We start from the raw sequence: 25,142 nt of genomic DNA, 5'->3' as shown, positions 1-25,142 counted from the left end.
ATATAGGCCTAGTACTAAAATAACTTCATAGCTTGTATGATTGTAGCCTACTTGGACCAAGTTACATGACAATACCAATTCACTTTACACATGCACATCAGCATTTTTTCATTTTTCATTTTTGTTCCTTTTGTTCTGTAATGTACACTGCACTGTCACTGGAGTCAGAAGATGAAACATTTCAATATAGGCTATGGTCCCTTGTATAGGCCCAATTTGTATGTGACATTTGATTTGATTTTTAATATGTGACATTTTTTTTTTTTTTTTTTTTAAACAAGTGGACAGTGTGCACTCAATGTGGACAGTGCATCAATGTGGTCTTTTGGTAATTAGTCATTTTTGGTAATTCCCTTCCCCTCTAAAGGCCTATAAACAGAGGCTATTTATAGCAGATTTTTTTTTTAAGTTTAGGCTATTTAGTTTCCCCAATAGGTAGACCAGGGTTTCCAGCTGTAGGCCTATCGACCCTTCATACAAATTAACCAGCACAGAATGACTCCTACAGTTTGATCGCTAGAGGGGGCAATTGTACTGAAGTTTGAGCTGTCTTTTAGTCAGCCAGATAGACCAATGCGAGAAACAGGCAGACTTGCAAGCCCGCTTTCAGCTAATACGCTAGCACGGACCAAAGTTATCCCGGAATAACGGCAGCACGCATGTGCCGTCAACCCGGATGTAGAACTATATCCATTCTTCCGACCTCTGTTTATGATTTCACGGTATACATTTCAATATGAACACTGATTTTCTTTTCACCCTAAATAGTTAGACAGGTCTGGTCCGGGTCAAGATTCGAAGAGACAGCTGTGTCACAGATCATCAGGTGACAACGGTCAGGCGTCTGCTGATGAAATGAGTTAGCCTAGTTTAAACTCACTATTTGTAACGGTTTAGTTAGGCTACTATGTGGAGACATAGTTTATGTCACCATGGGTGCCAATTTTTCCGAGAAATGTCTAACACATGTATTATCAGCTGTTTAACATTTTATTTAGTTGTCTATTTAGCTGATTTTAGTCAGGAATAGTGTGTGATGCAACCGCCTGTTAAATTCACGTCCAGAACGTAAACATTGCGTTAGAAGGAAGTATGGCAGTCCTCTAATCAACTAGGTAGGTAGCCTACAACCTGTCAGATTGCGATTATAGATATGGATTTTCGAGGTAAAAAGTATGAACGTGGGAGCAACTGGTCTGACCCGGAGGTGGCCGAGTTGTTGCAGCTTTGGTCGGACGAGTCAGTCCAGATTGAGTTGGAGAGCTGTCTGCGGAACCAGCACGTATTCAATCGTATTGCAGAGGTTTTGCACGGGAAAGGAATTTTCCGGACGGGGGATCAATGCAGGGAGAAAATAAAAAAGATGAAACTGGAATATCGTCGCATTAAAGAAAACCAAAAGAGAACTATTAGGGGTGGAAGAACCTGGAAGTTCTATGAAGTCATGGACCGTGTCTTGACGAACCGACCATCCTTGTCCTACTCTTCAGGAGGAGGTGGTGGCATCATGGCTCATCAGCTTTTGCCAGCAGCGGGTTACTCAGCAGACACGTACCTCCACGGCCTGCCGACAGCAGCCTTCGGGTCTTCAACATCAGCTTCTTATTTGTTTAGTCACCCCCCTAAGCCTGGTGACTTGCTGGAGATCAAAAGCGAAGACGTCAACTCTGAGGACGGACTTCTGAGTTCAGGAGGCCCTGCGGAACTTCTGTATCACATCGGGTCAGGTGACGAGCCAGATGCTGACAGTAAATCACTGGGAGCCGACATTGAGGACCCAGGGGAGGCGGGAAGAGCGGAAGGTGCGACTCACGCGCGGCTGTCCCCTTCAGGTGAGCTCGTGCTCAATGGATTATCACCCATTTAGGCTTCTAAGATCACAGGTTTGCACCCTATGGTTTGCACGTCAGGTAGGTAAGCTAGATATGTTTTTTTGAACTTGGTTTTGGTGATTGGACTTGCTAATGGAATCAGTTCTTCTTTGTAAAATGAAAGGAGGAGAGTAGGAAATCCATTAGCCTACGATACAATACTTTAGAGACAGTAGGCTATGACACTTCATCTGTCAAATGTCACTTCGTCCAGTTATTTTAACAGCTTACTGTCAACCAGATTAGACATTTTTGTCAGGGACTCAGGGATATTGAAAACAGTTTTTGACTTGTAGCTGGGCAGCAATAATGACCCTGACTGACTTTGGTTCTCACCAGAATTCAAGTGGGGAGATGGCCCTAGACCAGTGTTTCTCAAACTTTTTCAGACCTGACCAAGGACCACTTGACCAATACAAAAGCCTCATGGACCACCTAGCTAAAAAAAAGTAGACCTACTTCAACAGTATATTACACAATAGGCCTACTCACTGAACCACCTTGCTTATTGTGTCAGAATTCATATGAATACTGGCATAGCTTACATAGGCAGTGTTGCAGAACTGTTTGGATTTACATAGGCCTACAAGTTGGTCCAATATTGCAAACAACTCATCTATAATATAATAATTATAGGCTATTTTACTGTGTTTCTGGGGCTCTCGTCTGCAGGCATGAGCGATCAGAACATGGCCGGTTCGTCAGGCACAGGCATGTCTGTGCGAGATGGTGGCGGCGGGGGTGAAGATAGGCCCAGATCACATGATCAAGGTGGCCAGAAAGGCCCAAGCTTTGCACGTCAGCGAAAGCGTCGGTGTGTGGGCCGGGGGACGTGTGGTGGCGGTGGGAGCCGTCGTGCCGTGGACAAGGCTCTGCTGAGCTTCCTCACCTGGCAGCGGGAGGCTGAGGAGCGCCTGCTCTCCCTGGAGGAGGCGCGTCTGGAGCGGGAGGCACAGGCCGAGGAGCGGCGGCAGCGTCTGGACGAGCGACGCGCCGAGCAGGAGCGCCAGCACGAATTGCGTCTCCTCTCACTCTTTGCCGGGGCCCTGACGGGGGTTGCAGGGGGGCGAACAGAGGGTCGCTCCGCCACTGTGGCAGCCCCCTCTCAGGCATCCCCCCCTACCCCCCTTGAGCGTCTCTCTACTCCTGCTGCCCCTGTCTCCTCCACTCCCGCATCCTGCTCAGTTAGGGGACCTGATGCCCCTGGTCACAGCATCTTCCTTTCTCGCCGTGGCAACCGCATCCGCCAGCACCAGGGCATCCTGCAGGAAGGCTTCACTCAGTACCATGCAGACAAATACAGTCAGGAAAACCCCAATGTAAGTGCCTACTTCCTGGCCACCCTCTCATCTGAACATGGCTGTGTGGTGTGTGATATATGGTGTGTGTGTGTGTGCGCGCGCGTTTGTTTGTGTGTGTGTGTGTGTGTGTGTGTGTGTGTGTATGCGTGTTCATGTCCTTCCAGCTCTCACTTACTATGCATCTCTGTTTCAGGGCATCATAAACATGGGTACCAGTGAGAACAAACTGTGCTATGACCTGCTTCACCAACGGGTGTGTAGGCATGTGTGTGTGTGTTCTTTTTTTTTTTTAGGCATGTGTGTAGCTATAAAGCACCAGTTATTTAGATTAAGACTGTACATACAGTACATTGTTTCCCGGGGGATTTATGCTGTAATGAAACTACAAATGAGACCTATGTGAACTGATAATTGGTAGTCCGCAAACAGCTTGGTTGAAATTTATCGTTGTACACTCAACCTGCCTGGCTTGTTACTTTGAAAGATACTCTGGGACTTATTTGAGCATCATGTATGTCTTAAATAGAGTTCATAATGGTCTTAAAAAGTCTTTACATTTAACATTTAACATTTCAAAACCTACAGAAACTGTATACAGAGTAAACATTATACATTATGGACATAATTCACATCATACAATCATTCAAAGTAGTTCGCCAAACTATCCCACCGTTAGCACACCAAATACAGATAGACATATTCAGTGGCGTTAATAGCCAAATCCTTTTGAACCGTATTCACTTAACCCTTTCCAGTACTCCATGATCTCTTCTATACAGTGTGGACATTTGTTAATGGTGCTGGTTGAAGCCTAACCCCATGTTTAAATCCCACCTCTGTGTGTGTTACAGTTAAGCCAGCCTGACATGATCCGCCTCGAGCCTTCCCTGCTGCAGTATCCTGACTGGAAAGGCCACCCATTGTAAGGAAGCTCTCCTGTTGCGTCACCGCTTCTGTGACACGGGGAAATGTTTCACGTTTTTGGGAACCCTTTGTTCTGTGGAGAATCTAAATTAACCTATGAGGCTCTCAAGTATTCACTTTGTTACAGTATTGTAATCGGGTCTGTTTGTCTGTCTGTCTGTCCATGCATCCATCCATCCATCTCTGTGTGTGTCTCCAATCATATTCAGTAGCTTAAAAAATACTTGTCTCATTTACTTCAAATTTGCTCACAAGATAAAGGGTAACCATATCCCAGTTCTCCTACATGGTCATCCAGATACAGGATGCACTCACATTACTGCTCTTGATAAATATTTGATATTTCCATAACTCGTCATTAGTTGTGGAGGGAGTATGAGTGAGTGCTGACTTGAGCATTGAATATTATACATATAAACTACGTGCTCCAGCATAGTAGCCTGGAAATCCAGACCCAAATCTAGAAAGATTTAAGGGTCTGGCTATGAGCAATGAAAATGGCCCAACTCGAGGGGTGGCACCAAGCATGCATTTGAAAATATCACTGCACGCAATTGGATAACACTACGACCGATGTTTACTGACTGATTCAGGACACTAATGTGATTGGTGCAGTTCGGTTCCCTGAGCATAGGTAATGAGCATCATTGCTCATTGCCAGAGTGAATCGCTGTCTGTTTCTGTACTTAATTATTATGCGAGGTCAGGTCATCACTAAACATTTGTCAAGAAAACTCAGAAAAGTCCATTCCATTTGTCAAATGGACTGTTAAAATGGCTGAGCAAAAGGGCTAAATGAAATGAATAATACATTAATACTTCCCTCTGTGTTTAACCTGGGAAACAGAAGCAGATTATGTAGTTTATAATTTTCAGGGCTGATCTCAGGATTAGACTTCTTCTGAGATGAGATAAAAATGTCCCATTTTATAGAAATTACCCGACTTCACAGGAAACCATCCATTTCCTCATTCAAAGCTGAAACCCTGTTTAAGACGATGATTATAATACCGTACTATTCTTTCCCCTTTTTGAAGCATCCGTGGAGAAGTAGCCCGTTTCCTGACGCAATACTGTCGCTCAGTGAATCCCCTGAAGCCTGAGAACGTAAGTCCCCACAGCCCCCCTTCCCTCCTTTACACTCTCAGCGTTGTCTTCACTCCTCTTTTTGTCTACTCATCTCTGTACTGCCTGATAAAACTGTGGTGATTAGAGTGGAACCGAAACGGGGGTCCAGAGACAGATCACTGGAGTACACTCTGAGGAGATCCGAGCTACTGCTAATGCCTTTTAATCAGGCATGACCAATCAAGCCATGATTAATTAGCATCAGGCAGATAATTTTGCGGCCATTCATTTTCATTCATTTGGAGAATCATTTGTATTACTCAATGGCTGTCTGATTTTTTACCCACTAGTGATTTTGCAACTGATGATATTGCTCCTTTTAATCAAACATTTCGGCAAGCTGTTCTACTTTCTTTAACACCACACACACACACACACACACACACACACACACACACACACACACACACACACACACACACCTGCTTTCCTAAAAAATATGTCTAACTGATGGCAGTCCAGGGATGAGTTTTGGCACAGACTGCCCACAAAAAACATGTTGTCCTTGAAGTGCTGTAACACTTTAACCGGTTTAACTATTGGTTTTGAGATGTAGCTTGACCGTGACACATGAGTTATGGTTCAGTGATGGCTTTGGAAAGCCCTTTTGGGTGTGTTGTATGTGTGTTGATTTGACACCGGACACAAGGTTACTTTTTCAGTGCCCTGATGTTATTTCACATATGCCTTTCACCTATACTAATGCAACACCTGTGTGTGTGTGTGTGTGTGTTTGTGTTTGTGTGTATTTGTGTTTTATGCCTCAGGTGGTGGTGATGAATGGCTGTGGTTCGCTCTTCTCTGCCATTGCAGCCGTGCTTTGTGACCCTGAAGGTTAACTGCATATGTCTTTCTGTCTGTGTTTGTGTGTGTGTGTGCGCACGTGCACATGTGTGATGTCTCTGTTTTTGCAAAAGCGCACAGACCCTAAGGTAATCTCCGATACTCATACAATATTGCGCTTCCAGACACACATTTCCAGTAGAATCAACTGCAAAGGTGCAGTAGGGTCTGCCCCAAAGGCCATACTTGCACAACCTGAAGTATATAGTCAGAAAAGCCTCTGTGTGACCTGCTTATGCCCCGCTAGCTGAAACCTTTTTTTCATATCTCTGTGTGGATGTTGATGGTAATTTTGATACCACAGATGAATGAAGACCCAGTCAGACCAATGGTAGGAAAAATCAGGAACAGAGTTTTATTTACAATGATGTGCATCAAAGGAGAGACAGCATGACTTCACCTAAAGATCCACCACCTGCTCTATCTACTAGCCAAGGAAAAAGTTAGGGTTTAAGTATCCTTCCAGGCTGCCAGGAGATGGCGTTGGTCATCCCATCTTACGTGGACCACACTGAATCAGACTCTGATTTGTGCCAACCTGGCAGTCTGGAGAAGATAGCTACTGACCCGGCCATGCAGAACAGTGAAACACTGCAAAACCATAATATCCCCTCTTATCGCTAAACACATAATCACACACAGATATAGGCAGGGAAAGTACAGGAACAGAATGAAATAACAACAGTCATCTCATATGTGGAAGAACATATAACAGAAACATCAGGACATAAACCACTTATGAATATAAAAATCACAAGTTTCAATTCCAATACTCTCGATGTGTATATTTGGTTTCTGTATGTTTGAGTGTGTGTCTTTCTGTGTGAATATGTGTATTGTTTAACACTGGAAATCACAACATCTAAATTGCGAAATAAACGTAATGGATACATGTGAATTTCGAACCTCTGAAATATCGCAAAAGTTTAGATGCTCGCATGAGGTAGTTTTTCAGATGTGTCGATATAGGCTAGCACTTTGTTTAAAAAAGTGAAATGAAAACTCATTTTTGTTTTTGCATTTACTGTACGTGAGTCATCCATTTAGGTCACATGACATTCAAAAGATGGCAAGTTTTGTTGGATCTGAAGAAGGGACAATTATTTTTGTAGTTGGTTTGAGGTAAAGTCTACACCAAGCAGTAAAAAAAGTGCAAGCATTTATAATGATAATTCTGCTCAATGCTCTCCCAGTGTTGTCATACTTCATTGCTGCCAAATAGCCTAAAGAATTTAGGGCTCTATTATAGCAATTGGAAACGCATGGTCATAGACGCAAAGTTTAAGGTGTTGAAGGGCGTGATTTTGTGATCAGAGACCGGCGCATTGTTCAAAAAGATTCTTCTTTTGTTCTTAATCAGGCATGGGTGTGTTTTGGGCGTAACATCCTTTAAACCAATGAGAGGGACTCTTGAATTTCTCCTGGGGATCAATAAAGTATCTATCTATCTATCTATCTACCTATCTATCTATCTATCTGTCATTCACTTTAACAGCAAGCAGTGCAACTTCAAACAAGCGCGGCATTTTGACAGCCAGCGCATTTGAAGGAATCTGCTTGCACGTGAGACCGTGTATGGAACACAAGGATTCCACTAAACCTTGCTTTACTAAAATCTGTTTGTGACTAGCAGAGTATAGCCTACGTGCATCTGCACGTGCCTATTATTAGAACTCAAAGTGACACTTTACCGTGGCCTCATAGTCAACAACAAAACAGTTCTACACAGTTATTTACTTTCACTATTGACTGACAAGGGAATAACTTTGAAAACATAGCCTGAAAAAAGCAACACTCACCACACAATAATGCTCGAATGACTGAATAAAAATCATAAGGATATTTTTCCTGCAGAGTAGTTGCTTTGGACTGGTTGCTCCCTTCACATTTTGGGAGATCCGTTATCACAATTATCTGGAAGGACTATCGTGATCAAATAAAACCCATATTTCGCAATTCATGTTTTTTTTTGTCTTGTTGAAAATGTGGGTTTGAGCTTTGCGTAAAGCTGTAATTGAAACCCAATCATAGATACCATCTATATACTCACTCTGTGTGTGTGATTGGAAGCGGTGCCTGATAATGGATGTTGGGTATCTCTGTGTGTGCATATCTGTATTTTTTTGTGAATGCATTCAGTGTGATCTCACATCTGTATGTGTGTGTGTGTGTGTTTGTCACAGATGCGATTCTCATCCCCACACCCTTCTACGGGTGCATCACTGAGGATGTGCATCTCTACAGTAGCGTGCGGCTCGTTCATGCACACCTGAGCGCTCAGGTACAGCACCACTCCCCTGCTAATGCTCAACCTACACATTTACACACATACCAACATCAAATAATGTTATAAAAGCATGCTGTGGTGCAGAATTGTGATTTTTATGAAAATGGTGATTTTGGGTTTTCAATTGTGTTTTATAAAAAGTGCACTTTGGTTAATTGTAAGTCGACAATGTGAAGTAGAGAAATATGGGTGCACGTCAGGGTGCACGTCAGTCTCTCTCTCTCTCTCTCTCTCTCTCTCTTTCTCTCTCTCTCTCTCTCTCTCTCCCTCTCTCTCTATCCAGTTTCAGAAAATAGTCAGACCTTACAGGAAAACCATACTCTAAAAAAATATAGATACCTTATTCATCAGCATGGGTCTACCAAACAGGTTGTTCTTTGTGTGTATTTTGTGCTGTGGTGGACCTAAGATTGTTTACTCAGCATGTTTCATGAAAAAAGCTTTGCTTTATGAATGAGTAAAACTTGTTTTATTTATATGAATATATACAGATGTTGTGTATGTGAGAACAGATGTTTCTGTTTCACAGTATTTTGGAGATACACAGAATAGCAACAGTTTGTATGAAGTAGTATAACCTGTTTACATTCAGGAATTTTAGGGCTTTTCCTGTGTGTATATATTTGCTCAGAACGAAAATTTCCCTCTCTCTCTCTCTCTCTCTCTCTCTCTCTATATATTTCTTTTCTCTCTTTCTTTCTTTCTCTCTCTTTCCCCCTCTCTCTGTGTATTCGTGTGTGTGTGTGTGTGTGTGTGTGTGTGTGTGTGTGTGTGTGTGCGCGTGTGTGCGCGCGTGTGTGTGTGTGTGTGTGTGTGTGTGTGTGTTTGGTTGTGTGTGTTTATGCAGCCGAGTGGCAGAGCCAACAGACCATTTCAATTGAGTGTTGATATTCTGGAATCTGCACTTTTAAAAGCAAAGAAAGAGGTATGTGTCATGCATGTACATACACACACTCTCTCCATGTTTACATGTACACACATACACTCACATACATTCACATGCACACACACACACACACACACACTCACACTCTCTTCCTTTGCTCCTGGGAATCTACCATGTTTAGGGTGTGAATGTTAGAGGGGTCATACTGGTAAATCCCCATAATCCACTGGGAGAAATGTACTCTTCGGAGGAGATGACTGACTTCCTGGAGTTTGCTAAAAGGTGAGTCACGATTAATTCAGTCCCCCCTAATTCAGTCCCCCCCCCTTTGTATCTTTTTCAAACTCCTCAGCAGTATTTCACTTCCCCTTGAAAGGAAATCAGCTCTGCTAGATGAAGTAAACTTCCTCTGATTTATATAAGAGAGTAAGTTTGTTCTTGGTGCAAACTCTAATTGGCTACATATAGAACATACAGGTTTTACACTGCTTGGCATTTATATTGCAGTTATAACTAGCATTGTTATCTTTATTATACAGTCTCTAAGGAAACAGATAGATAGATAGATAGATAGATAGATAGATAGATACTTTATTGATCCCTAGGGGAAATTCAAGAGTTAATTTCACCTATAATATCAATGGACTAACAGTACCACCAGACAAAAGGTGTGTTTGCCAATCTGTTGTGATCAGAAATATCAGCTTCGATTGAAATTCTGAACTGTTTTTTTATCCCTCTTTCTTCTATCCCCTCTCCTGCTTCAGACACGAGCTCCATGTCATTGTGGACGAGGTCTACATGCTGACAGTGTTTGATGAGGCAGTGACCTTCCACAGCGTCCTCAGTCTGGACAGGAAAAAACCCCCCCCCCCCCCCCTTACACACACACACACACACACACACACGCACACACACATACACACACACACACACATTTTACTTCTTTATTTGTGTCCAGAATATGTATTACAGAAGGACACAAATTTAACAGGTGCAATAATTGCTCAGACAATAACAAAGCAGCAGCACAACAGATGTTATGGATACACACAACACCTCCTTCTCCAACTTCCAATGACGGATGTAACTGACACACCACACACACACACACACACACACACACACACACACACACACACACATTCACCTTACCACCATCCCCATAGCAATAGTTGTGCTTGGCCTATACTCTGCATATGGGGGGGGGGGGCATAATTGGCACTGTTCCCTGTTCTTCTCTCATTTTTGACTGCATCAGCTCTCTCATCTTACATCACAGAGATGTGTGTGTTTTGTTTTGACAACCAGTCGGCTCATTTGGCGGAAGCCACGTTGAACTCAGCAGCGTGAGGTTTCAGTGGTTTCTTATTATCTTTCAGCTGCGCATAGACTACTGGTAGCATTTCACTGACACCGTTGCTGATCTATTCAGGTGCTTTGCTTTTCAGTGGGATGCATGGCAAAGATGCGTCTTCTTTTGTTTAATAGAAGCAGTCCACATGCAAAGTCAGCAAAACAGGACAAAAAATGCATTGGCCTCCACCGGATCACATGCTTCTTAGAACAGGCGCCATTAGATCCTCAGCTAGATTTTTATTCTCACATCTCCATATCTTCCGTCTCGATGTAGGCTTACTTCCCCATCTGTGTCACATCACTGCAGTGTCCCGATTTAGGCTCAGGACTGAAACACGGCCATAAATGGTGGTGTGCTAGCTGGAGCTCAAGTTCTGGGCTTGTGTGTGTTTAAAGTGTGATGAATAGGGTCTGATGTCTGGATTCCAGGCACACCAAGGCCACTGTCAGGGCTGTTGACATGAAAGATACGATAAACTAAAAGCCATGGAAAGGTTTGTTTGTGTGTGTATCTAGACACAGTGTGCCATTCACTGTATTTTTGATTTTGTGTGTACTAAATTATAAATAATGGTTACATTTAAAGCAGCTTATTTTCTCCACTTCTTCTTTGGAATGTTGAGATTTGACACATTGGCAAATATAAAACTGTTGAAAGGATCCTTAAATGGATATTGATAAAGCCTTTTATTCACTAAATGACCATTGTGTTCTATTTCTACAAGTAAAAAAGTAATGTAATAAGTAATGTAAGACAGTAACTATAATGTAATTTTTGGATTTTTTGAAGTGTAATACATGCATGTGTAAAATGCATTGTGCCACTTTGGAAAAGCACAATTAAAGTAAGAAGTTACTTCCACCTGCCATTCCTACAAAAATACTACCACGCCTCATCCTTACAAAGTTACTTCCTCCCCTCACCCTCATACAAGTGCAACAGGTATTACCCAACAACATTTGTTTTTAGGTGACATAGCTCTGGTGATCTGCCCATGGTTTCATGTATCTGGCAACGTAAAATGTGCTTTCTGTCTGCAGGTTGCCAGATCCTCAGAGGACCCACGTGCTGTGGGGGCTGAGTAAGGTGAGTACGTCACCTACTCTCTGCTCTGGGGTCGTGGTCTGGTCTCCGCTTCTTTGCTGTATACATGCAATGAGTCAATCAGTCTGTCAGCCAGGTGTATAGGCTCTATGCACGACTCCATTTTCAATTTGCTTGTACTGGCATATAAACTTCCTGTTTACATTAAAACATTGGCAAATATGGCTTTTTTCTAGTCATTGTCTTCGGGATCTCGGGTAATGTAGACCGACTTTGTGAAAATGTTGTGTGCCACTCCCCCCAGCAAACGGGAAAAGGGTTTAAAATGTTCTTAACCTTAATCAATTAACTGATATTGCTGAACAGGTTAGATAAATGTAGCTATGTTATTCAACTAGCAATAGCCTACTATATTAAAACTAACAGTCGTGCACAGAGCCCATTGCTGTAACATATTTTATGCTAGCCAGTGCCCGTCAAGGTGCATTGCATGTGTGTGGTCACTAACAATTGAACAATTGATTATTTAAAGAATAAACAATTGAATATTTAAAGAATATAAACTAGAGAAAGAAAAAATACAGTAATGGTGGCAGTAATTTCACCATGATGCGTACAATAACAATGCCTTTGACTGTGAATTATTTTTTATTTTTTTTGTGGTTCAGGACTTTGCCATGGCTGGCATACGCGTTGGCACACTGTACTCCCAGAACAGGGACCTGGTGGAGGCACTGGACCAGCTGGGCTGCTTCCATGGGATACCAGGACCCGTCCAACACCAGGTGGCCCGTTTGCTACAGGACAAGGGTACATACATTTATATATTTACCGTAGCAAATGCTTTCATCCAAAGTAATGCAATTGCAGTACAGAAATACATTTTCAGTGACAGTCTGTGCATCTGTGGGTCAGGGGAAAGCGGTGGAGCTGAAACTCTGGTACTGCAAATTCAGTGAGTCAGGTTTGGTTTGGTTCATGTAGATCAGAAGACAGACAGAAACATCTGTACCACAATCTTAATTTCACAGAGTTCCACAGAATTGGATGATTATCGACCAGCCAGACTTTCGGCCTTGGTCTGCAGTCCTCATTAGAGGTCAAAACCAACGCATATTTGTACACCCTAAACAGCGATGAATAATATTCTAAGGGTTACAGACCTGATACACGCTAATACCATCTAAATCCTTACTGTATGCAAAAAAAGCATGCTTGGCATACCATTGTCCATCCCTTTCCTATGACTAATTTATCTCCCTTCCAAATCACACAGGATACAGTAATTTTTTTGTATTCTGCTTAGGACGAACTCAAGGACATCACTGTGTAAAGGAAAGCTTTGTTTAGGAATATTGAGGAAATATCCTCCGGCAGGCATGTGGTGGACACATGACTAAGATAGAGATAGACAACCCCCCTTCTACAGAGGGTGTAGGAGGGGGGTTGGAGGATTTAGAAAAGCCAGGCAAAGAGAGATAAGACTAGAAGCCATAATCCAAACCAGTACTGAAGTGGGTGATGGGTTATTTTGTGTTTTAACTGTAATAAAGAGAATGGTACGGTAGATTCTGTTTTTACCAGATCATTTATTTTGCATCAACTATGGGTATAGTAGGTGTGAGCTTTGTGGGTGAGATTTTTATCGGTTGGTAGAGGTGTTGAGGTATGACTGTGTTGTGGTGGCGGGTTGTTTGTCGTTATGGATGACAAGGTTGTGGTAGATGTGTGCGGGTGTTGTCATCGATGGGATCCTTATAAGGTATAGATCCTTTCAAGAGAGTTCCATTATCAGCATCATAGTTTGCCCCACAAGGCTTCCGTTTTAACATTCCATATGTTATCTTAATGCAGAGGAAGTAGATTGGGAACCAAATAGAACGTTCAAGCATTGTTTTTGTTTTTATTGTTGAAAGGATACAAGGATACAAGGAGTCCATATAGTTGCAGGTCTGTAGGGCAGGTTTGTGTTGGCAGATTGCACATGTTGCTAAAGCTGCCGTGTGCCGTGTGTGTTCCTCTCAGGCTGGATCAGTGACGAGTTCCTGCCCACCTGCAGGAAGCGGCTGCGGGCAGCTCACGGCTTCCTGGCGGAGGAGCTGAGGAAAATGGACGTGCCCTACCTCCACCGGCCCGTCGGCTTCTTCGTCTGGGCCGACTTCAGTAAGGTGAGACAGAGACCCACCCCAGGGGCCACTACACTCCTGAGGGGTTTTATCTGAAATGGGCATCACAACACTGCCTACTGTATATGCAACGTTTTCATCTCACAGTGAGATTAAAGGGGAATGCCGGCCATTTTTCACATACTGTAGATCTGTTGGCTGCAGCAACAACAAAACCGATTGTTTTCGTTTTTTTTTTTGTACCGACAGTACTCGGTGAATGGAGATTTATGTGAAAAATCGCCAAATTCTCCTTTAAGGGCTAAAATGTAAGGCAATGTGACAAAGATGGTCTAAAGACGGCATGCATTGTAGAATAAAAAGAAGCTTCTAAGTCTGTTAGAAATAAATAACTAAATGAAATGGACACCAGTACGCAGAGGAAGTGTGTAAACCTGTGTGTATGTTGGTGCCTCATGCCTTTATGTGTGTTTCTCTATGTGTGTGTGTGTGTGTGTGTATGTGTGTGTGATGTGTATGTGTGTGTGTGTGTGTGTGTGTGTGTGTTAGTTCCTGAGTGAGGCCTCCTTCCCAGCAGAGCTGGAGCTGTGGCGGAGGTTCCTGAGGCATCGTGTCGTGCTTAGCTGTGGCCAGGCCTTCTCCTGCTCCAGCCCCGGGTGGTTCCGGATCGTCTTCAGCGATGAGGAAAGTCGATTGCAACTCGGTCAGTTGAGTGTTTTTTTTCCGACACTTCCATTTCTCTTTTCTTGTAGTCTTTGTTTTTTTCCACTGTCTCTCTCTCTTTCTCATTCCACATCTTTTTTTTTTCTTTTTCCCCCCTAACTTTTTAGCTTTCTGCTTCTCTATCTTTTTCACCTATTTTTTCATTCCTCTCTGTGTCACTTTTCAGCCTCCCTGTTTTTCACTCTTCATTTTTTGGTCTTTCTCCTTTTTCTCTTTTTTCTATTGCTTTCACTCTTTCTCTCCCTTTTTCTTTTACTTTCTCTCGCTCCTCAGTTGGGGGCTTGTATGTACAATCAGTCTAGTCTCCGTCTGCCTTTCCCTCCTCGATTGTTTGCCGCAGTCTTTGGCCTCATGTTCTCTTAACTTAGTCATTCTCTTTCATTTTTGAATAATATTCTCAGAATACAGTGACATGCCTCTCTCTCTTGCTATCTCCCCTCTCTCTCTCTCTCTCTCTCTCTCTCTCTCTCTCTTTCTGCCTGGAAAGTGAAAAAAGAATTTGCACTCAGGCCGAACTTTTATTTTTTTGTTCTTTTCCCTTTGAAACCTGAACCATTTTCCCTGCAGAACTGGGAGTGTATTGTAGAGTGGAGTGCATAGAGCTTTCAGAATCCCCTTACCATCTCTCCCCTCTCCATGCCCCTCTCCCTTCTCAAGTAAGGAATGTTGTAAATGGCATGTCGTGATTTGTGATGCTGAAGTGTGTGTGTGTGTGTGTGTGTGTGTGTGTGTGTGTGTGTGTTCCTGTGTTCCTTCAGGTATGCAGCGGATCAGACAGGCCCTGGAGGGGTTGAAGGAGTTGCGCTCTCCTAACAACCTGGGGGAAGCGAAACAAGAGACCAGCATGAAGAATGAGAAGGACGCCAAAGACAGCAGCACCACGAGGGAGGCGTCTGGACCCACAGGCGCAGTGGAACCCAGCTCGGCCGCCACCACTGACACGTTGTCCCTGGATGGTGAGGAGCTTGTGGTGCTGGACTGCCAGACCTCTCAGTCGGGTGTAAAACTGGACAGCCTCATCGGGGAGCTGCGGCAGCAGATCCGCTCCTCCGATTGGCTGGAGAAGAACACTCCGGAACTGACAGCCAGGGAGGACCCAGAGCTGTTTGAGGTGTTCAAAGATCTGCTGGACAGAGCCAGGAAGTAGAGAAACACCAGCGGCCATACGTCCTCACGGCAAGCTTCTCAGGCCCGCTGCTAGAACTCTCGGCACTACACTATAAACAGGGTGTCTGTCAACTCTCTGTCTTTGTTAACAGATTTGTTAAAGAATCTGAAGCCACTTTTAAACAAATGTAAACAAATGTCATTGATTTTAGAACTGAAAGGTGCTGGTGGGAAATTGCCAACTTCATTTTGGCCTTCAGTCTAAAGTCTCTTTCTCTTCAAGTTCATTTACAATTTCTACCAATGTTAACTTTTTTGTTTCTTGCCACTTGGCAGTCACTACAGTCATCGTTATGTCTTAAGTTTTGTTTATAGATTTCTAAACTATAAAAGAATGTTTTCTATGCAGATGTCAAATGTTGGACATTTGCTGGCTGGCACCTTCAACGTGTGTGTATGTTTTGACATCAGCATTTGTAATTATATTACAACCACACTAATGGATCTGCAATAAATAGCACATTCTGATGTTTCAGAAAGTGACCGCTTTAAATTCTTCGTCTAAGTAGGGTCTTATAATTTTACCATTAAAACATGAATATGCTCTACTGTCATTTAAGGATGAAAGTACAAAATCAAAAATTTCACAGTCCAAAAACTTTTATTTTCTTTTATTCTCTTTACCCCTACCCCTGTCTTTTAATATTTATTGTCTTTACCCCAAAAAATATTAAAAGAAAATAAAAGTTTTTGGAATGCGACCATTTTTTATATTGTAGTTGTAGGTTGTAGAAAAAGAGGGAGAGCACAGTGTTCTTTGTGTACTAGGATGGAAGTACACCCAGACATACAAACAGACATAATAATGACACTTAGGTACTTTCCTGGTAGTTGAGTTGATAACACCTCTATGTTATACTGTACATAGGAAGTTAAGAGAACCCCCATGTTGTAAGCAGATAGCTTTTTTGGGGGGTGTTTAATACACCAGCTGGGATATTTATTCTATTGATATTAACTTTGCACCAACAAATATGTTGTTAACCGCAGGCGCTGTGTCATAATCTGTGAGGAACTAATGTTTTCGCTGGTTTCACTCGAGGTCTGTTTATCTGCTCTGTATTGTATGCTGTAAAAGCAGGAAACAGGAAGTTGGGTTTTTTTTAAGTGGGGGGAGTGGAGGGGGCTTAGAGTGACAGGTCTCAGGTCTGCCTACGTAGTGGAGACTCCAAACGTAAGCAGGTGGGTTTCACCTCCTACCACTGTTTTATCCACCCTCACGATGACACATATTGGTCTTTGGTGGGCAGTTCCTGTACTGACGTAGCTGTGAAATAAACATCAGAATACTGCAGGACTGTTACTGGTGAACTAGAAAAGCAAGGCCATGCAAGCTATATCTATGTAGGCAACACAAAAAACATACAGAAAGTTTCTGAATACTCTCCCTAAAGGACAGAATGGCAGTGTGTGTGTGTAGCAAAGGGAAAGAGCAGTGACCCCACCTGGTGTCTGTGTGTGTATGTGTGTTTAGCAGAGAGAGTGTGTGTGTGTGCGTGCGTGTGTGTGTGTGTGTGTGTGTGTGTGTGTGTGTGTGTGTTTAGCAGAGAGAGTGTGTGTGTGTGTGTCTGTGTGTGTGTGTGTGTGTTTAGCAGAGGGAGTGTGTGCGTCTGTGTGTGTGTGTGTGTGTGTTTAGCAGAGAGAGTGTGTGCGTGTGTGTGTGTGTGTGTGTGTGTGTAGCAGAGTGTGTGCGTGTGTGTGTGTGTGTGTGTGTGTGTGTGTGTGTGTGTGTGTGTATGTTTAGCAGAGAGTGTGTGCGTCTGTGTGTGTGTGTGTGTGTGTGTTTAGCAGAGAGAGTGTGTGCGTGTGTGTGTGTGTGTGTGTGTGTGTTTAGCAGAGAGAGTGTGTGCGTGTGTCTGTGTGTGTGTGTGTGTAGCAGAGAGAGTGTGTGTGTGTGTGTGTGTGTGTAGCAGAATGCCAGTTCCTGTGGGCAGTCCGCTGTGCCTCTGCCCCCGTACGCCACTGACCCTGCTCAAGCAGCAGGTGCAGCCTCGACCACGGCCAGCGCTGACCAGCCTATAATTAAATCTATTCAGTTAATGATCTCGTTACACATTACAGTCTAAAAAAATCGGCTAACAAGTTCTCCATTCGCACAAGAATAAACATGTTATGATGAAGACTCAGTGTATACACTTTACATGGAATCACTTACCAAATTAATCTGTGGACTCTGGAATACAGCACAAGAAATCCTCCACTGGAAAAAAATCTCGTTGATTGGACTCCTATATTTGAATACTTTTCATTTTAGTCCCTTTTAACCCCACTAGCGTCTACTGTAACCCAGTTCTGACCTCTTTCCAGTTAGGTGGCTCATACAGTGAGTATGTTTCTGTGTATGCTGGTCATACTCTCTCCATTTCTAACCACAATGGGTGTGGGACAGTGAATTTGCAACTCACAAACAGAGAGAGAGATATTCATATGTGTTCCTGATAATGAGTAATATCATGTTGAATTAATGTTCATCGGCTTTGTGAAAACTAAATCTAATGCCCAAGTGAAGACAAACATCTGAATAAGAAGAGTTCAGAATCTATTTATACAGCTGCAGTATTCTGCTGGGTTCAGCAAGATGAAAAAACATTTCTGCTTGCGTACTTCTCTCTGGAATACTCTTGTGATTATATCAGTAATGTCAGTATGCTTGACAGTAATCCCTCTGTTTTGTAAAATAATTCCCAAGAAGCCCATTTGGAATATAAACAGGAATTTGGGAACAAGAACAAGAATGTAATCTTGATTTTGTGTGAACCACAAACATGGTCAGGGACAAAATGTTTTTAACTCGGACATCTGAGCATTTAATTTAAAGTTATGTTGTGTTATCACAGTGGCAGACTTATTTTACTTGTTTGTCACTTGTCATACAAAAAGAACTATGGAAATGTTAGAAATGTTAGAGTATTATAATAGGCTACTATATTACAGAATTATTACTATATATGTACTACAATTGTAGTGTGTACAATGTATTACATTACTATATTACAGGATAGACTAGAGGTATGAGTAAAATTATAGACGTATTGCACTACAATAGAACTAGGCTACTATAGAAATATTATACCAAAGTTCTTTTTTGTAAGGGTTAATTTATGAAAGTAGGCCTATCTCCATAAGAGGCTACTGTAAATACAGTAGGCTACCTGTGGATGTACACTTGGCCTACATTGTGCATATCAGCCTGGTTCTATGGACATAATGCTCTCAGGGATTGCTGTTCATGTGGTTTCCTCGTCTTCCTGACCTTCACACTAGCAAGAGCGCATCCTGAAAAAAGAGGATACCTTTATTTTCAACTGAACCCTTGGGTCACCTCTCACTATGAGCACGAGTTTCACTTTCCACGAGTGGCACGAGCGGGCGTGATTCAGCGGGGATTCAGGGGGAACTCAAACCTCACGTGGGGGTTTCCGTCAGGGGCGGTACTCGCTGTAGAGGCAGAGGAGTATTTTACAGTTTTACAGTGAGACATCAGACGAAACAACCACAGAAGCAGTATTCAGACCTAGGGAGCTACTGAGAGGTGAAACGTTGAATTCGGGCATACGAACTTAATACAGAGTGTGCACTTGTATGAGAGAAAGAGTTCTGACTGTGTCTAGTTTGACTTCTCTGTCGCTGTCTCTCGGCGGCTTGACTTGTGTTTAATCTACTTTGTATGTACACACTGTTTTGAGACTTAATCAATGCTTCATCAACTCAAAGATGCAGCCAAGGGGCTGCTGCGATGGCTGCGCTCTCGGGAGTCCTCGGAGCCGGAGAGCAAAACACGCGGTAAGTGCTTCACTCCCTCCACTGGGTTTTGGTTTTCTTATGCTCTTCGGTCTCATTAGTATGCTTGTAGTCTGTGTGTACGTGCTCGACTGCAGTTTGATGTTGATTCTGTCGGAGCAAGATGCAGGGATGCCCTCCATTCACTTTTCACAGTGTCTTATGAGGGAAGCGCTTTACTGTATATTAAAATACCTCTCGACTAACATTACTTAAATATTAACAATAAATCTGAATATTAATACATATTAATAATAGACCTGAATAAACCATGTAAACTGCAGCATTGACATTTCCTAAAGCTTGTTAAATCTGAGGGTACGTTTGCCGATTTTGATTGATTCAGAGATATGTGGGAAGTGATCTGCATTAGCTGACCAACGTTTTTAGTATACTGTTTTGTGTATAATTACTGAAATTAAGTACTTACCCATATTAATTATATTATTTCCTGATGTTAATTAAGCGTTCTTTAATGTAGCCACAAAGCATGCTTAATAGCCTGCTGTTGTAATATGGACAGGTGTATTCACCTGTAAAAGCTCCACCCACCTAGGCTAGGTAGCGTTGTTCACTCCTTTTCTCAGGTGTGTCTTTTCCTTACTCCTGATTTCCTGTGTTTTTCAACGTGTCACCTTACCTGTGTTGTATTCCTCCATTTCTCTCTCGGTTCCTGGCGGTTCATTCTCTCGCCTCAGAGATGTCAGTGGAGGAAGGGAAAGCCTTGGCGCATCGGTTCCAGGTGATCGAGTCATGCGTGGGACTGTTGGGCTGTTTGTTTGTGACGGTCGCAGTTGGGACTCCTTTCTGGCTAGGTAGCCAAGGACTCTGGACAGTGGTCAACACCACCAGCTCCGACAACGAGTGGACTGTCCAGGACAGGGGTTGGACAGGAGACAGAGTTATCAAAGGTGAGTCTGACGAGACATTCATTTCTAAATGAGTATAAGTAAAATAAGAGAAAAGAGTAGAAGAGTGAGAGAGTCTATTATTTAATCCTTAAAGGAGTACCGTCACACCGGTGTGATGGGAATGTTGAGAAATGAACGTTCTAAAGAATATCTGGGTTCATTGAATTCAACATAGAATTTTAGAACCTTCAATTGTTGCGGAACTTAGAATGTTCAAAAACCTACACCTTTAAGGGTTAAATAGAAGCTAAGGGTTCTCCATATTCTTTCTTTCAAGCAATAGGATCGGTCCCCTCCCTAAGTGTCTGTAGAAAACAATCCTTAAAAACTTGGTGAAATGGTACAAAGGTCAACTTGGTGTGATTGTGTTTGTCACACTGGTTGTTTCAGACTCGGGTGTTGACATTTCTGTGAGGCTTGTTTGTTTTAGGGCAGCATTTCCCTCTTACAGTGAATCTGTTGTTCTTAGACGCAGGCGGAGAAGCTGGGGGGACTGGTTGGGTAGTTGGTGAAGGAATGCGCTGGCAGAGTAGCAGGCACGCTCTGACTTGTTGCATTGCACTCTGAGTAAAAACATCCTGATGATGAGTCTAGTGCATGTCAGTTACTCTCTACTAGAAAGGATGCAAAAACCACAGATATCTTTCCCTTTCATCTCGACGTGATCTGTGGTCTGTGGCCTGTGGAGTGCTCAGCTGCCACAGACTCAGGCTGTACCACATACAGTATAGGCATGAACTGGCATTATCAGCAGTGAGATTAGTTTAGCAGTCATATTGAAAGGTGTTTGAAAAAGGTGGGAAGTTGGTCAGCATGTGTACACATGTTGATGAGAGGCCTGTGAAACATGCAACAAAACACACACACACACACACACACACACACACACACACACACAAACAGAGAAAGAAACAGATAGAACATGTTAAGAGCTGTAAGCTGTTGTAGATACTGTAAGTTGCCATTGCACCTTTGAATCAGAATCACTCAACTTCCTTTCTTCATATTCAGTGTGATTCACCCACCTCACAGAGCCCTGGAGCTGATGATTCTTTGGTCTAAAAATGTGTTTGTAATGGAATGTGTGTGTGTGTGTGTGTGTGTGTGTGTGTGTGTGTGTGTGTGTGTGTGTGTGTTAATCTGTCTATGTGTACATATTTCCAGAGTGGGAATCTAAACCCACTGTTTCCTGTGTTTGACTTCTGTATGTTTGTGTCTTTAGCACTGAGCGAGTCTTCGCGGGTCTTCGCAGTGCTGGCTTTCGTGATGGCTGTCTGCTCGGGAGTTCTGTGCCTCATCTTCGCCCTCTGCTGGACACACAACACGGTGCACACATACACCAACGCGCGCTCTCTCCTCATGGTAGGGACAGCTCTCAACCCCACCACTCTGCTGCTCATCACCCTTAGTTTAACAGGTATGTATATGTATTGGCGTCTGTGTTTGTGTGTGTGTGTGTGTGTGTGTGTGTGTGTGTGTGTGTGTGGGTGTGTGTGTGTGTGTGTGTGTGCGTGTGTGTTTGTATTTGTGTGTGTATGTGTGTGTGAATGTGTGTGTGTGTGTGTGTGTGTGTGTGTGTGTGTTTTGCACATGTCTTTAATGTCTGTGTTTGAGAGGGGAGGAGTGGATATGGTGTACACATGGACAATTTACATGCATGCAACATACATGTTTAACTGTCATGTCTGTACATATTGACTGTGTGTGTGTGTGTGTGTGTTTTCATGGCTGTCTCAATGTGTATCTGTGTTTATAATGTATGTTTGTACATATGTACATGTGTGATGTTAGGGTTCAGTGTTCAGTGTACAGTGTCTGTCTGTATGCACTTATGTGTGTTATGTATGTTTTGCATGTGTGTGTTTATGATGTATACAGTACATGTTGAATGAGGTGTGTGTGTATGTGCGTGTGTGTGTGTGTGTGTGTGTGTGTGTGTGTGTGTCTGTGTATCTGTGGCAGGCTGTTTGTATCTGACTGAGAGGACAGTGAGTGAGGTTGACCTAGTCACTCTGCACTAAACACATTTAGTGGCATCTCCTGACAGGCTAATCTGACAGAGAAACACCCCCCTGGCAGAGGACGTTGTTCTTCCTGCCACTGCATTGGAATCAGACCTGCCTCTGTGCACTGCCACTGTCCCAGGCCTGCTCGAGCTGAGCAGACTGGGGCGGCATACCAATACTGACTGTTCCTCATACTTCTCAAACCTGTTATTCACACCTGCCTGTCATTCTCACTGCTCTCCCCTCTCCTCTCTCTTTAGTTTGTGTTTGTATGTGTGTGTATGTAGGTGTTTACAGTACACTGCCCCCAGATTGGTTAAATGCAGAGGACACATTTCCTTCAGGACAAACTAACTTTCCCTCTCCTCTCTTTCTCCTGTCACATTATCTCCTTCCTTTCTCTCTCCCCCTCTCTCTCCCCCTCTCTCTCCCCCTCTCTCTCCCCCTCTCTCTCTTTCTCTGTTAGGTTTTTTCTTCCTCCTCCCATGGGCGCTCTTCACTCACCACCACCTGGCAGAGATCCGCAATGACATCAGCCGCCTGGGCTTCTCCTATTGGCTGGGGGTCCTTGGCTGGGTTCTCCTATTGGCCGTGGAGCCTGTCGTCTTTGTGGTGGAGCAGGTCATGGTCCCGGACCTCCTGCCTTACATGATGCAGTCGGTGGGCCTGATCTCCGAGGGCTATGACACCATCTACATACCACGCTCACGCAGCGTGGGCCATTACCCCAAGCGACAACAGAAGCAGCACGACGACCACCTCGGATTAAAGAGACACGCGTCAGTGCCCTGAGCCAATCATGTCCCTCCTTTTGGCATGGACTGCAGTGGACTTTCCGACATGTGGGATAGCCTGCGTGTAATCACTTCTGATCTTCACACTCAGGAGCTGGGGCACCGGCTGGCGGGCATGCACCTTTGTGTGTGTGTGTGTGTGTGTGTGTGTGTGTGTGTGTGTGTGTGTGTGTGTCTGTGTGTGTGTGTGTGTGTGTGTGTGTGTGTGTGTGTGTGTGTGTGTGTGTGTGTGTGTAGTGTGTATGTGTGTGTGTGTGTGAGAGAGTGCAGTGTGTGAATCTCACTCACAGACACCTTGAGAGAAGTGTAAGGATGCTATTGCCACTGGATCTTGTGGCTTTCCCACAGTGCAGTGCTGTCTCTCTCTCTAGGCAGGGTACAGGGGCAGTAATGTCCTTAGATGAGAGATGGGGAGGAACAGAGATGAGGAGTATGAGCTACTTCCTCTTTCTCTGACACTGATAATACTCATGCTAAGTGAGGATTAAAGGTGCTGTTGAATTTAGTGGCATCTAGTGGTGCGATGAATTGCAACCTACTAAATAATTATGGTAGTTGTCAGTGGCCATGAAAACCTTGACTGTTTGTCTTTTGTGGACTACTGTAGAAGTATGTCAGGAAAACATGGTTGACTGTGTCATAAAAGTTACAAAAACAAATGTAACTCTGTGCTATTTATCTTAGTTGGTTAACTTGGTTAATTAGCCAGCTAGTTTATCTGGCTTCATTGAGTGGTGTAACAAAGGTGTTGTTTTGGAAACATTGGTGCTGTTGCGCTGGTGTGAACCCTCCTGGTTTTTAGAAGGTGTGTTGCAGCAAGTTGCTGGTTTACAGAATGTTGCAACCTGTCTCATGAATCTTTGGTGTAAATTGGCCTTAACAAAACAAACACAACAATTCATTGTGATGGGATTATATACTAATAATTTTTTTTTTTATATACTAAATATTAAATTCCAATTTTTGCTAAAAGAGCCATACTAAATCTTTCATACTGTACTTTTAAGCTTCTTCTGGTGCTACTTCAGTGTTGAGTAGAGGAGGGCACTTTAAAATTATTTTGCACTTTAACATTAATTTGTTTTACTACAAATATAAGCTGTTGAGAGATCTATTTGTGACAAATGCTGACTTTAACCACCAACTGCTTGCTAACGCTCTTATTACAGCTGACTGTGTGGAGTGGTATTCTCTTTTCACTTGTAGTCACACTAGTGTACTACAGTATGTACTGTACTGTATGTGGGCAAGCTGTGCTGTGTATTAACATGACCTTGGGCGTTGGGGTAATGACACAGTACATTCCACTACCCCCCTCCCTCATTAAAACCTGGTTACTGCCATGCCATTACATTTCAGTTAAGCTATTCTCACTGATTTAACTGCACATGACTTTCACAGATAATGTAATAGAAACGATTCTCAATAATTATTTCTCAAAGTATGGCAAATTGAAAAAAAGGCTAAATTGTTGCTTGCCTAACTCCTTTTTTCTTTTGCTCTACTGTGTTGGTCTTTGTTGGTTAATTCGGTAATTCTTATATTGTTATTGTGATTTATACTAAGAGAATGGTAATGCCTTGCTGGTGATGCAAGATGCTGACCAAACATGGCCAAAAGTTACCAGAAAGGCATTAGTCAAGAATTCTAGTCTCAAGCATAATATCACTAAAGTCAGATCATAATCATCAAATGCTCTTACATCCAGTTTTCTTATGATGTGTTGATTTGTAACTATTCATGGTTTTGAAGTGTTGTACAGTAATGTCTTCGTATATTTAACATTGTTAGAAATAATATGTGTTATAGGAGTATCAATTGTACTGCCTTTTTACTGACTTATAAAGATTATAGAGCCAGCAACCTTTTTGTCTTTGTGTGAATGCTCACTGTCCAGTTCCTTAAGCATCTTTAAGCCTCAGTAATTTGTTAAACAAGGAATTTAGCATCTGAACATAAACACTGGTGAATCGCTTTTGGTCTCAGCTGAC

General features: G+C 43.0%; 3 protein-coding genes across 4 annotated transcripts in view; 2 read left to right on the top strand and 1 right to left on the bottom strand.

The window, feature by feature from the left end:
• Positions 1-1,636, bottom strand: part of furinb (furin (paired basic amino acid cleaving enzyme) b) — an 83,979-nt gene extending 82,343 nt beyond the window's left edge. The window contains exon 1 of the mRNA XM_076270563.1: positions 1,556-1,636. The gene's annotated coding sequence lies outside the window, so the exon portion shown is untranslated. The remainder of the gene's footprint in view (positions 1-1,555) is intronic.
• On the top strand, positions 679-16,310 carry accs (1-aminocyclopropane-1-carboxylate synthase homolog (Arabidopsis)(non-functional)). Of its 2 annotated transcripts, none has more exons than XM_076270524.1 (15): positions 679-1,832; positions 2,544-3,190; positions 3,366-3,437; positions 4,024-4,094; positions 5,134-5,203; positions 5,992-6,058; positions 8,251-8,348; positions 9,202-9,279; positions 9,422-9,522; positions 10,008-10,098; positions 11,642-11,686; positions 12,313-12,454; positions 13,670-13,812; positions 14,320-14,473; positions 15,252-16,310. In XM_076270524.1, exons 1-15 carry the CDS (start codon positions 1,154-1,156, stop codon positions 15,638-15,640), a joined length of 2,847 nt encoding a protein of 948 aa, XP_076126639.1. In that variant the 5' UTR covers positions 679-1,153; the 3' UTR covers positions 15,641-16,310. The 2 variants fall into 2 exon arrangements, with proteins under 2 accessions (XP_076126639.1, XP_076126648.1); XM_076270533.1 differs by having other exon boundaries at positions 680-1,832; positions 3,366-3,425.
• Positions 16,311-19,118: 2,808 nt separating this feature from the next.
• The window catches only part of LOC143106270 (uncharacterized), a 6,358-nt gene continuing 334 nt past the window's right edge, over positions 19,119-25,142 (top strand). The window contains exons 1-5 of the mRNA XM_076270514.1: positions 19,119-19,192; positions 19,375-19,443; positions 20,139-20,351; positions 21,574-21,768; positions 22,824-25,142. The exon at positions 22,824-25,142 is cut by the window's right edge and continues 334 nt beyond it. Of these exons, the coding sequence (XP_076126629.1) occupies positions 20,141-20,351; positions 21,574-21,768; positions 22,824-23,149 (732 nt within the window). The 5' untranslated portion in view covers positions 19,119-19,192; positions 19,375-19,443; positions 20,139-20,140 and the 3' untranslated portion in view covers positions 23,150-25,142. The remainder of the gene's footprint in view (positions 19,193-19,374; positions 19,444-20,138; positions 20,352-21,573; positions 21,769-22,823) is intronic.

The sequence above is a fragment of the Alosa pseudoharengus genome, unplaced genomic scaffold (assembly GCF_046254945.1).
Source record: "Alosa pseudoharengus isolate Yale_2024_CS ecotype anadromous, Long Island Sound unplaced genomic scaffold, YU_APseudo_1.1 YU_APseudo_1.1_scf_10, whole genome shotgun sequence".
NCBI lineage: Eukaryota > Metazoa > Chordata > Actinopteri > Clupeiformes > Clupeidae > Alosa > Alosa pseudoharengus.
This window is presented reverse-complemented; position numbering and strand designations above follow the sequence as displayed.

Excerpts from the sequence above, each read along its gene's own strand:
- accs (XM_076270524.1), top strand. The coding sequence starts at position 1,154 with ATGGATTTTCGAGGTAAAAAGTATGAACGTGGGAGCAACTGGTCTGAC. Across the intron at positions 8,349-9,201 it reads ATGCACACCTGAGCGCTCAG|CCGAGTGGCAGAGCCAACAG; the intron begins GTACAGCACCAC and ends GTGTTTATGCAG. Across the intron at positions 9,280-9,421 it reads TTTTAAAAGCAAAGAAAGAG|GGTGTGAATGTTAGAGGGGT; the intron begins GTATGTGTCATG and ends TACCATGTTTAG.